The sequence below is a fragment of the Artemia sp. Qi Xiang Cuo genome, chromosome 9, assembly GCF_049724085.1.
Source record: "Artemia sp. Qi Xiang Cuo chromosome 9, ASM4972408v1, whole genome shotgun sequence".
NCBI lineage: Eukaryota > Metazoa > Arthropoda > Branchiopoda > Anostraca > Artemiidae > Artemia > Artemia sp. Qi Xiang Cuo.
Window position 1 is genome coordinate 47,429,106 of NC_142802.1, and position 12,382 is coordinate 47,441,487.

A 12,382-nucleotide genomic window follows, 5' to 3' on the forward strand; every position below is an offset into this window, starting at 1 on the left:
ATTCTATTTTTTTAATTTACACACATTTGAATCTAAACTTTCAATAAATAAAACCACTGATCCATTCCCCCTGTCATTATAGTTATCTAGTGTTGTCACAATACTGTCAACCCAGTCCAAAAATACACCCTCAAAATTCTGTAAGTTTTGGTGAAGTGATTGAATTTCAGTGTGCACATAGTACGTATACACATTATCTGACTTTTCATTTAAAAAAAAAATCTTGCGATGGATACTTTTATGCTATCCCTGCCACTCCATTCCCAAATCTGTCACTCAAGAAGGATTCAAAATCTTGCCCACATAGGAGTGTACTATGTTTATTTGATTCATGATAATATTTTCCGTCATAAGTGTGTAATATGGATTCCCAAATTTGGCCCTATAAAAATATAAATTGCGCAAGGCAAAGTTTAGCATATAGGAATTTAGACATACAGAGGGCGTTGTAGGGCTTTCTCCTAGAACACCAGCACCACTAGCACTTTGTCCTACTTCAACATCAGTCAGTGTAAGAAGGTTAGAGCGTGGAGTCAAAATACCCCAGAAGGTTGGCAATACAGGGGGTTTTTCAGGTTTTTCCTCTTTCATAACGCGACTACCAGTTTGTCCTGCTTCCTCGTGAGTGTGTGTAAGAAGGGTGGAGTATGGGGTGAAATCTTTCAGCTCATTAATCATTTTCTCTTCACTCTCATTTTTGTGTCACTCTCTTGATCAATGATCCCTGTTTGAGTTGGGTCAATGTCCATTGAAATATCGGGGGACTCACATTCGCCTCTCCAAAGCAGTCTTTCAAAAAATTATCAATCCACTCTGGGTCGTTGTTATCCGAGGGCAAGTCAATATGGAGATTATCATGAATGTATTATCAGCACTCTCACCTCTCCAAAGCAATCTTTCAATACTTTTGAAATACAATTCTATTTTTTTGGTATCAGAGGGCAAGTCAATATGATGAGTATCATGAATTTGTACTGGTGGTGTCAATATAGGCATCTCCATACCGTCGAAGAGGTTGTATGTCCTCTGAGATGGTGCTGACAGTACAGCTAGATTGACCTAGAATAATAAAAGAAGTTATTTTCCTTTGTAATGGTACGATTTTATAAAGAATGAAGAAAGAATATTTTCATTGTGATTAACAACCTGTATTTTCATATCATTTAAAACACATGATTAATAAATAAAAAACATTAACACACACACATATGCAACTTTTTTTTATGTATGGCTAGATGTATTAAGATCCCCCTAAGGGGTGACCTCTTGTACCAACGAAGGTATGGGGGCTACCACTTGTATTAACGTAGGCATAGGAGGTGACCGCATGTATGAATGTAGGCACGGTGTGACCTCTTCTATCAACATAGGTATGGAAATGACCATTTGTATCAATATAGGTATGAAGGTGACCTCTTTTTACCAACGTAGGCATGAAGGTGACCGCATACATCAATCTAGACAAGGGAGGTCAATATTACAAAAGTCTGTATGTACCAAATCATTTGATTTTAAAAATATATACATATATATATCTATGATATAGTAACATTGACGATTAGCATTTGGTGAACTTTAGGGTTTGGTAAACCGCTTTATTTGAAATTGAATTTGAATTTTATTGTTGTATCTGTAAGAGGGAAAGAGGAGTGTGAACAACCCCATCCCACTTTTTTTTAATTAGATTTTCAAGGCTATTTTAGCTGAAAAAAAAGCCATAATAACTGTTTCCAGTTGTGCGGGAGTAGCTCCCTCTAATTCCTCATCTGAAACATAATCTAAATTTGTAGACCATTCATTGATCGTGATATCTCCACACCACGAGTTGTTCTATATCTCTTTGCAGGTGGTGGTGTTGATGTTTTTGTGTCAGAGGTCTCCTAGAATAAAGATGTGAAAACTAAGTTAAAATAAAGATTATGTAAATGCTACTATCTAACAATTCAGTAACTAGAAATCAAGGAATTCATACAATGGAGAAGGTATAGAAGTGTAATATATATTAAAAAGGGTTTAATCTGGTGACTTTTTGTTATAGGTATTGCCAATGTCATTTAATAATGAAAAATACTTGAAAAATCTCTAAGTTAAAAAAATACCGCCAAAAAAAATTTAAAAAGGGAGGAGAGGCACTCATGGGCTCTGTTACAACATGTCTAATGGACACAGACATGGGTTTTTTTTACTGAATAAATCAATACAATAAATACTGAACACACTCCTTAATATTTTCATTAGACATATCTTGAATTCCCGATTAAAAACATATTGTTTTTTTTCGGCTTCAAAAATTGTCTAGATAACACAATGTTGAGATTCGATTTAACCCCGTTCTCTAAAAGCTGAATATAATTATCCTACACATAATAGTGTCAAATTAGAATCCAAAGCCTTTAGATCGGCAAATCAGATATGAGAGACAGTTAGACTTATAAGGTAAAAATCTAAGCTTTAGTCACATTTCGCCTATCGAAGGATGAACAATGAAAGTGGCTTTATATATAAATCTTTTGTTATGAAAATTGGATTTTTGTATAAAAAAAAATTTCATCTTTAAAGGATGAATTCTAGACAAGGTTTATAAATCTTTTAGACTACGAATTTCATTTATTGCGGTAACTAAAAAGAGTGTATAACTGAAATTTATGATGGCCCATTTTCTCCCAGTAAACATGAAATAAAAATTCGATATTACTCACATTTGAAGTAGAAGGTGTATCTTGACTTTGTTAACTGATTATTATTCAAGCGCTGTACGAACACTGTTGAATATCTCCTGTTTCTTAAGGGCTTTTTATGCAAATAACAAAGCATGCATTTCGAATTTTTTGCGTCCGTTCTCTTAAATAATACAAGCAGTTATATAAATGACGTTCTCATGAAAGTATGCAAATTATGTATCCCTTGCAGTATAGGCAATCTGGTTGCTAGGGAAGGTTCATGGCCGAATATGGTTGCTAGGTAAACCGATTATGCAACTTGCGTGCTCAAGGGCCCTGTTATAGTAAAAGTGAGGGCAGTCAGGGGATCTGGAATAGCTTTACTGAGGGCAGTCATGAGAGTATGTAGATTAAGTTCAAATGGCCTGAGGAAGGACAGTCATGGGCCCTGTTGACCCACCATTACTGCTACCCCAGGTTTGAAGTGAGCTGAACCTAAAACCTCACAACTGCCGTAGATAGTTCTTTATACGTTCATAAAACAGAGATTCATAGTAAAGTGGCCAGACCACTCTCCCGCAAAAATATAAGTTCTTTCAGAGGGATTGATGCATGAGCAGGTAACAAGAAGACGACAAAACATCGATTTAAATAGTGGCTTTTTTAAGGCAATTTTAACACATTTTGTTAATATTTCTACTAAAAAAAACTCCTTAAAAACACAAGAGCCATTCCGAAAATTTGGTCTTCTATCTTCCATATGTACCTTCTCATGTATCAATCACTCGGAGAAACAATAATTTTTATCAATAATCTTGAGAATGTTGACAAAACGAAGGTGAAAGTATATGTTTCTTTATTGGCAAACCCCCGAGAAACAAATAATTTAGTGATGGATCCCAAAGCTGCTGTTTCTCATAAAGAAAAGGATTAGCTTTCTGAAAAGGAGAAGTTGGAAGAACAGTACACGACCCAAAGATGTTCTTGCAATATCGCAAGGAAAGGAACAAAAGGTATTCACTCTATGATGCTGCACAACCATCCTAATCAAGTTAAGTTGCCAAAGCAGCGTGTCAGAGCAGTACTTTTAAACATTATACTTATGTCTGTATTCGACAACGATGGTATGATTGAACTTGTTAAGAATATAACTGGTGGTCTGCGCCCTCCATCTGCTCGTACAATCAAGAGACCCGTCTTTCAAGTGAAAAAAAAACTTATGAAGTTGAAAGCGGATATGAGAGAGGCAAAAAAGTCTCGTTGACCTTTGACTGTTGGTCATATACAGGAGGGTATACCTATACCTGGCCGTAACTATGTATCTCAAGCAAATAAATGGATAATGGGCCGTCCAGAGTCGCATATTACACTTCAAGTGCTTGAAAGTTAGACACACAGCTGAAAATATGCTCGCAGCTAACAGAGTAGCCCTCAAAAGATATGCAATTGATGTGCAGTATCCGACTATGGTTCAAATGTTTTTGAAGCCCGGGGGAGATTACTCAAGGGGATTGAAAAGTCTTCACGCTTTGATCATTGCCTTCACCTTTGTGTAACCGAGCTCTGGGAAGAAATTGACATAGAACAAGCATTTGTGTGTGAATCTAATGACAATGAATACTCTAGTAGAGAGCAAGAGATTGATGCAGCCGAAGATGAACTACCCAATGTCGTAGTTTCTTAAACAAAATAGAAGTAAGCGCCTCTGTCTAAAGACCAGATACTACAGCAGGTCGGAATGTGGAAAACATAGTCAGAACCTTTAATGAGAGATTTCTCGTCTATCTTGTTGAGTGCCAACAAAACAGTCAGTCAGTAATTAACTTTGTTTTTTATGTTTAGCTACCTCTTGTAACTGAAGCTTTGTCAGCTAAGAATAAGCTCTAGCCTAACTCCAAAGCATCCTTCAGAGACTGGGAACCTGGAGCTCAATATTTACCTTAAAATTTTTCCGAAAAATTACAAGAACCTTACAGTAACTTTAACTTAGATCTTGGAACAAAATAAATAAGGTTGGGGAGTTTGCAACGAAGTAGAAAGGTGTTTATAGCACAAATCATTAGAAATGGAGACTCTAGTGATTTATCAGTGTCCGAATTCAACGAATTTTAGACACCATGGGCACAGCAATAGCTGGAACCTATTAAAGATCGGATCTTGGCCCAAATTAACCAAAAAAATGCTAGCTATTGCTCACGTTAAACTTCAGTGTAAATCTTGATCATGAAAACAAATTTTCCATATTTTCGAGAAAAAGTCTAAAACCTCTCTAAAATGTCGTTGAATCAAAATAAAAGTACACCATTGAAACTGCCATGGTCAAAAACACCTAACCGGAGGAATACATTCCCCTACCCTAAAAACCAAAGAAGATTGTATTTTTAGCATGGATAGCAGTGATGTGTCTCCTTTATCTTTATTAAATTTTAAAAAAAAAAGTTTTTTCAACTTAAAGTAAGGAACAGCGTTAAAATTTAAAATAAGCAGAAATTATCACGTATGCGAGGAGGGTTGCCCCCTTTTCGTAACCTTGCTCTTCACTATAAAGTTTTTTAGTACTTATAAAAGAAGTTCTAATTGTTTCAATTAAATGACCCTTGTGTTTCCGGAGCCGTTCTTTGAGAACTAGACAGAATTCCAACTTTATCTTAAAGAGCACAATGTTAAGGAGGGGGCAACTCCCCACGTATCCGAAATAATTTCTGTTCGATTTGAATTTTAATTTTGCTCCTTACTTTCACTTGAGAAAACTTGTTTTTTAAATTTAATTTTCGATGTTTTTTTGATGATTCCAGAAAATCTGGCTCCACCTCCTCGATGAAATATTCCTTCCCCGAGCATAGATTATTTAGAAAGTTCAATCCCGGTGAAAATTTACCCCGGGCAATTACCCTTAACATATCCACGCGTAATATTGTGTCAGCAAAAAGAAAGTAAGACAAATAAAAAGAAGACAAATAAAAAATCGTATAGGAATTCTGGCAAAGTTCCCAGTCTCTAATCTCTCCTGAAAACTTCACCCCCGGAAACTTCCCTCCCCATAGAAAATTATTTGCGTAAAAAATCCCCCTAGCAGCAGCTTTACCTTCCCACACACCCGAAAAATGTATGCATACTTCTCAGTGACAGATACATTACGTAAACAATGGACAAAGTTTATAAATTAAAGACCTGTCCCCAGGGGCTGTGGGGGAACATGTTGTATCCAAAGGCATTGTTATAAGTCCTTTCCCATATGCTGACAAAGTACCTATCTCAAAGTTTTTATTAGACGATTTGAGAAATGGGGTGTGGGAGGGGGCCTAGTTGCCCCCAATATTTTTGGTCACATAAAAAGGACACGAAAAATTTTAATTTCCGTTTGAATGTGCTCGCTTCCAATATTCAATGACCATTGGGTCGATTAAATCACCCCTGGGGAAAACAAAAACAAACATATACACACATCCGTGATCTTTCTTTTGGGAAAACAAATTCGAAATTCCACATTTTTGCAGATAGGAGCCTCTACAGAAGGTTTCTCTAATATGCTGAATATGATGGTGTAATTTTCATTAAGATTCCACGACTTTTAGAGGGTGTTTAAACATTTTTCTTGGAGGTGACGTAGTTCGTTCGGAATGATGCAGACCATGTCTGCTGACCACGTACATCTGGATATTGGGTATCCAATAACTAAACGCTCCGATCAGGGTGGCCTAAACCTCATGAGATGGATGGAGCCCACAGTATCCTCAATATCCAGGTTCATCCTGTCTCTTACCAGAATCGAGGCCTAGAGTTGGTTGGGCTTGCAGCCCTCCACCTGAGACCCATTGCATTGAATAGCTCAGCAACTGCCTTGGATGACCAATTTTCTTTTATCCCATGACGACCTTTGCTTGCTCCTGGACTGAGAAATGACCAGTGTTTGCATCTCCTTGACCAAGGTGGCCTCCATATTGCCACCTGGAATGTATTGACATTGAATTTTCCTGCAGCTAAATTGCTTTTGGCAATAGAACTGAAGTGGTTCCGCATCTCTATTGAAGGAATAACAGAAAGCTACCTAGTCAGGAACGGGAATGATTCCATAGATGAGGGATACCACTTACTCTGGTCTGGCCAGACAACCACCATAAGAAAATGGGTCGGAAATCCAAGAAGTCCAAGAAGTTTCTACTGTCATTCACTCCCGTATCGAATAGAATTGCCAATGCTCGACTCAGTCACAAGCAATGAAAAATTACGGTCCTTGTCTGTTATGCCCCCACTAACGAAGCCGACTCTGAACCAAAAGGCGCTTTCTACTCTGCCCTGACGACTGAACTGGCTAAGATATCTCTACTGTCATCCTTCCGGGTGACCTTAATGCAACTGTGAGCGAAAAACATGACTTATGGCGGCAAGTCATAGGACCAGTTGCACCGAATTTTCTAAATGAAAATGAGCTAAGGCTCCTAAAACTCTGAAGCATAACAACCTTGTAATTGTGATTACCCTGTTCGCGAGGAAGGACAACCACAAATATACGCGGTACAGCAACGATGGCCATACCAAACAAATGTTTGACTACATCATCGTCTCACAGAGATGGAAGTCTTCGATTAGCAACTGCCGCACGTACAGGATGGCTGAGATTGGTAACACAGACCATCACCTCGTCGTCACTAACATGCAATTAATGCTCAAGGGCCAGCACCCAGAACAAAGACCAGTCAACATCAATGTCTCTCACCTCTGCGAGCAAGAGATGCGGTCCAAATATGCCATTAATGTGCCATTAATGGCTCTCCTTCAAAAGGAATATTCTGGAGTCAGCAAGAGTAAGTCTACAACAGAAAAAGCAATCTAATGAAGCTCGGATCTAGTCAGATACGTTTGACATCATAGAGCAGGGGCGTAAGGTAAGGTTACAGGGTAGCAAGCCGGCTTATAGAACCCTGAATGGTGTCCGCAACAAACTGATACAGCGAGACAAGAAGCTGTTTGTGGAAAGGTGGGCAAATGACCTAGATGGTGCAGCCAAAAAAGGTGACTTTGGCAGTTTGTATAAGCACCGTAATCTCACTGGCGACAAAGCACCCTCGGTTGCAGCTGTTGTCTCCACTGACGGCAATCCACTTAGTGACGAAGCTGCCCAAGTCAGCCGATGGAAAGATCACTTCTCAGGCCTCCTCAATACCAAAGCTGTAGCGCAGGCAGACCAATAACTCACCAGTCTAGCTGCCAACACTCAGGAACTGCTGACAAATGACTCATAAACTCCTTTCATGCCTACAGAAATCCACTTAGCAGTAAAACCCTTGAAGAAAAACAAAGTGGCAGGTATATGTGGGATAGCCGCTGAGCTCTTGAACTATGTCGGTCCGGCTATGCTACTTTGGCTCCGGATGTTGTTCTCTGTAGTTTGACGCACTGAATAGATCCCCAAGGACTATCGAGCTGGCATAATGCTGCCCTCTGGAAGAAAAAGGGGAGCAAAAGAATATGTTCTAACTACAGAGGCATAAGGCTTCTTTCAGTGCCTGGAAAGCTATTTGCTATGACCCTGCTGGATAGATGCACGAATATCCTTCGAAGAAAGAGGAAAGTCCAGAAGGCTGGGCTTATGCCCGGGAGTTCCACTGTAGAACAGATCTTTACTATGCACCAGCTAATTGAGGAGACAAACGAATGTGGGATGAAAGTATACCTAGCTTTTTTTTACTTCAGGGTTGTGTTCAACTCGGTGGATCGTAACTCATTCTGGCTGATACTTAGATCTACTAAATGCCTGACAAATGCTGCAAGGTGCTTGAAAATCTCTGCGAAGAGACGGAGAGCTGTATTCATGTCAACGGCAAACGGAGCAGGACATTCAGTATTAAAATCGATGTCTGCCAAGGGTGCGCCAGCGCCCAGAACTTTTCAACTGCATCACAGACTATGTCATGACACAAACTACAAATTGCCTGCCCGTTGGTCTGTCGTTTGGAGATCAGGTTGTGACAGATGCCGACTTCGCAGGTGATTTTGGTCTCGTTGCCGACTCAATTGATCAATTGACTGACGCGCTGTAAGTCCTACGGGAAAAAGCAGCAAATGTGAGGCTGAAAAGAAACTGGCTCAAAACTAAGATAATAGCAATTGAGCCCCAAAGTCCTTTCTCCCCCCCCCCCCCCCGAGAAAATAATTCTCCACGTAGCTCCTGTTGAAATTGTAATAAAATTCCCTTATTTTGGCTCCGTTCTGTCCAGTTATAGCTCCATAGATGAGGAGGTACGCAGTCGAATGTCAAAGGCCTTGTCTATCGTCGGAAGCCTCAATACTCTCTGGAGAACACCGAATATATTTAGACACATGAAGATGCGAATTTATAACGGTTCCGTAAGCTCAGTCTTGCTCTATGTAGCAGAAACACGGCCCCTTCAGTTGACAACTCTCAATATGATAGAAGTCTGCCAGACGAAAAAGCTCCGTCGGATTGAAGGACTTCAGTGGGATGATTTTTTAAGCAACGCAAGGTTACTTACGCTCACCTCCCAAGTGCCGTTCTACAGCTAGATAGCACAGCACACTCTCAAGTGATTTGCACACCACCTACGTATGCCGACGACAACCCCAGCCAGAGTAATTTATACTTTCGACCCAAAAGCTCATGGCTGGTCCCTCCCGAGATTCTGACCCTACACCAGGTTGAATGATAGTCTTAATTCCTTGAGATGGCCAACATTGCTGTCGCAGAGGTTCCAATCTTAGATTCGCATGCGAGTACAACTTATAGAACACTTGAAACAAGAATGTCTCTAAGTGAGACGTTCAAAGTTTGAACATGCTGCTTAGGAAGAAGCGTGAACCTCAAAACTGGTTGGATAAGAAATGTGTTAATCATAGTGCAGAATGAACGTTAGTAGTGAGTCACAGTACAGTTTGTTTTCAATTTCGTTTGAAGCTATTCTGCTTTTGTACTTTAAAAACAAGTTCTGTTCCTTTTAGTTTACAGTATACTTTGTTGATCAACATCTTGAGGTGTTGAACAACAGAGATAAGCCCGAAATCGTAAATTGTGGGCTAATTTTATACGGAGATGGTCAGAGTGGCAACGGAAAGATCAAAACTCAACAAGAATAATCCCCAAGTATGTATATGTCTTAACCCTTCTTATTCTACTCCTAGAAACAATCCCAACTTTAGCAACTCCTTGCTCAGATCTCTCAAAAACCATAAATTCAGTCTTAGACAAATTCATGACAACTATTACAAGAAAGACATAGACATAGACAAAGGTTTATTAAGATTGAACAGCGTAGCCATGGCTAATTTATGTCGTCTTTACAACAATATGGAAAAAAAATACAAATAACACTATAATAACACTATAAGAACACTAACACGTGAATAAAAATAACACTAAGTCTTGTTGTATGCTTCTACGAAAAAGGGGACAAACGTGTTTTTGTAGCGGTTGGTCCTGCAGACCGGGGGTTGTAGCTTCGACTGGTATCTGGTTCTTTGGTTAACAGGAGCATCGGGTGGGAGGATCAGTCTGTGATGGGGCGAAGATAGCAGTGACTTGCCGAGGGACATGATCAGTGATAATCGTCTGTCGCTGAAAGATTCAAGGTTCAGTTCTTGCAAGAGTTTGTTGTAGTCGTCACTTCTGTTACCAACGACTATGTTAACAGCTCGCTTCTGCAAAGATTCAAGGTCATCGCAAAGGTAGTCGTTGCTTTGGACAAAAGGTCCCCATACAGCAACGGCGTATTCGAGTAGAGGTCTCATCTGCGTAATATAGGCATTTTTTTGGCTTTGAGTGTCGCAGCCAAACCTGCGCATCAGAACTAGGGTCTGAAGTGATGCATTGCCAGCCTTAATAACCTTCTCCACGTGTTCGGTGAAAGTGCAGTTCATCGAAAATGTGACTCCGAGGATTTTTGCAGATGGAACAACAGGGAAAGGGACTTTCGGGATTTCCAGCTCACGTTTTAAGGGCCAAAACCTGAGGATCATTGATTTATCTGCATTCAGTGTCAGCTTGTAACGTTCACAGTCCTCAGAGAAGGATGCCAGAAGGGTCTCGTTGAACTGACGTTCGATTGCACCTTCTTTCACGAGGTATTTGAGGACACATGATAAATCGTCGACGAATTTCAGTCGCTCTTCGAAATTCTGAAGGAGGAAGTTGATGAGGGAGATAAATATGAAACCAGCAAGTCTTGTACCCTGAGGGGCTCCACAGGTAAGTTTAGACCAGTATGAGATCAAGTCACCTTCAAACAATGGAAATACACACTGCATTCTGTCCTGAAGGAAGCTCATCACTAATGCAAGAAACCGGTTCTGTGCGCCCATTGCTCGCATATTTTTTGCTGCCGTAAGGTGACAAATCCGGTCAAATGCCTTTCTGAAATCGGCGAGAGCTAGGTCGATGAAGGTATTGCCCTTGTCAAGCCACTTAAAGATAATGTCAACTAGGCGCACGAGGTATATCGAGGTATTGCAACCTTTTAGGCCACCATACTGGTAACGGTCTATGTTTTCCCGCGTTTGCTTGAGCAATTCACGCAGGATGAATGACTCGGTGACTTTTGCAAAGGTAGATGTGATTGATATCGGTCGTAACTCGTTGCAAGATTTGGGTGTTTTAGTCTTCGGTATAACACGCGGTAATGCGCGTTTCCAGCACGACGGGAAAGTTGACTGGGTGAAACATTCTCTGATGATGTGTCCAAGTGGCTTGGCCAGGAAAAGAGAGAACTCTCGTATTAACCTTATAGGCAGCTCTTCAGGAAAAGAGCTACTGGATGGACTCAACTTGTTCAGCTCTTTGAAAACTTGATACTCAACTATTCCGATTTAACCTTCGTCAGGGCATATTGACAGTAGATTCTCTATTTCAGTGTTAGTTGGGGCAGGAAAGGACGTACAAATGTCAGTAAAGTAATTGTTGACGTCATTTGCACTCACGAGTGACCCATCATCGTTCAGAATATGGATACTGGATGATACTGTTTTTCCAGCAATCTGCCTCACTAGACAGCTCCATTTACGGGGATCCTTTTTTATTTCAGGGTCCGAAAGGGATTTTCCGAATGACTTTCTTGCCTCGCGACAAAGGCTAACGATTTTGTTTCTTAATAATCGTAACGACATTGCGTCACTACTTGACTGCCTTACAGTGGTTTTTTCGCGAATCAGCTGTTTTATTTTTGGAGTGATCCAGGGCTTGTCAGATTCGCTCACGACAAATTGCTTTTCCGGGAAAACTTCTAAGTATTTGTCATAGAGTAGGGACTGAAATATTTCTGCTTTTCTGTTGACATCGCTTTCGTTGTATACTTCGCTGAAGCAGTAAGTACCGACCCACATTCCGTACGTATTAATAGCAGACTTCGTGATAGGTCTCCGGAGTACTTTTATTTTCTTAAGCTTCCTGATTTCACTTTTTTCCCTTCATCAGCAGAGTGTGATGGTCCAATTTGCCCAATGGCCCGTTCGAAGACACGTCTTTGTAATATGGAGCAAGGTTTGTAAGAATAAGGTCAAGGGTGCTCCCGGTCACATGGGTGGGTATCTTGACCACTTGTGACATACCCAGCGTATTAGTAAGCCATTGTTTCTTTGTTTGGTTGAAGTCACCAGCTATTATGAAACCCGGGCGGCTATACCGCTGACGTAATGTGTCTAACGTAGACTGAAGGTAGGATACCAACAGCTGTCTGTTATTGACGCTTTCCGGGTAGTAGATACTTGTGACAATG

General features: G+C 40.3%; 1 protein-coding gene across 1 annotated transcript in view; it reads right to left on the reverse strand.

Annotated features, from left to right (window-relative positions):
• Window positions 1-792: 792 nt before the first annotated feature.
• Window positions 793-12,382, reverse strand: part of LOC148948730 (uncharacterized) — a 149,002-nt gene continuing 137,412 nt past the window's right edge. The window contains exon 2 of the mRNA XM_089095003.1: window positions 793-1,059. Coding sequence (XP_088951129.1) covers window positions 793-1,059 — 267 coding nt within the window. The remainder of the gene's footprint in view (window positions 1,060-12,382) is intronic.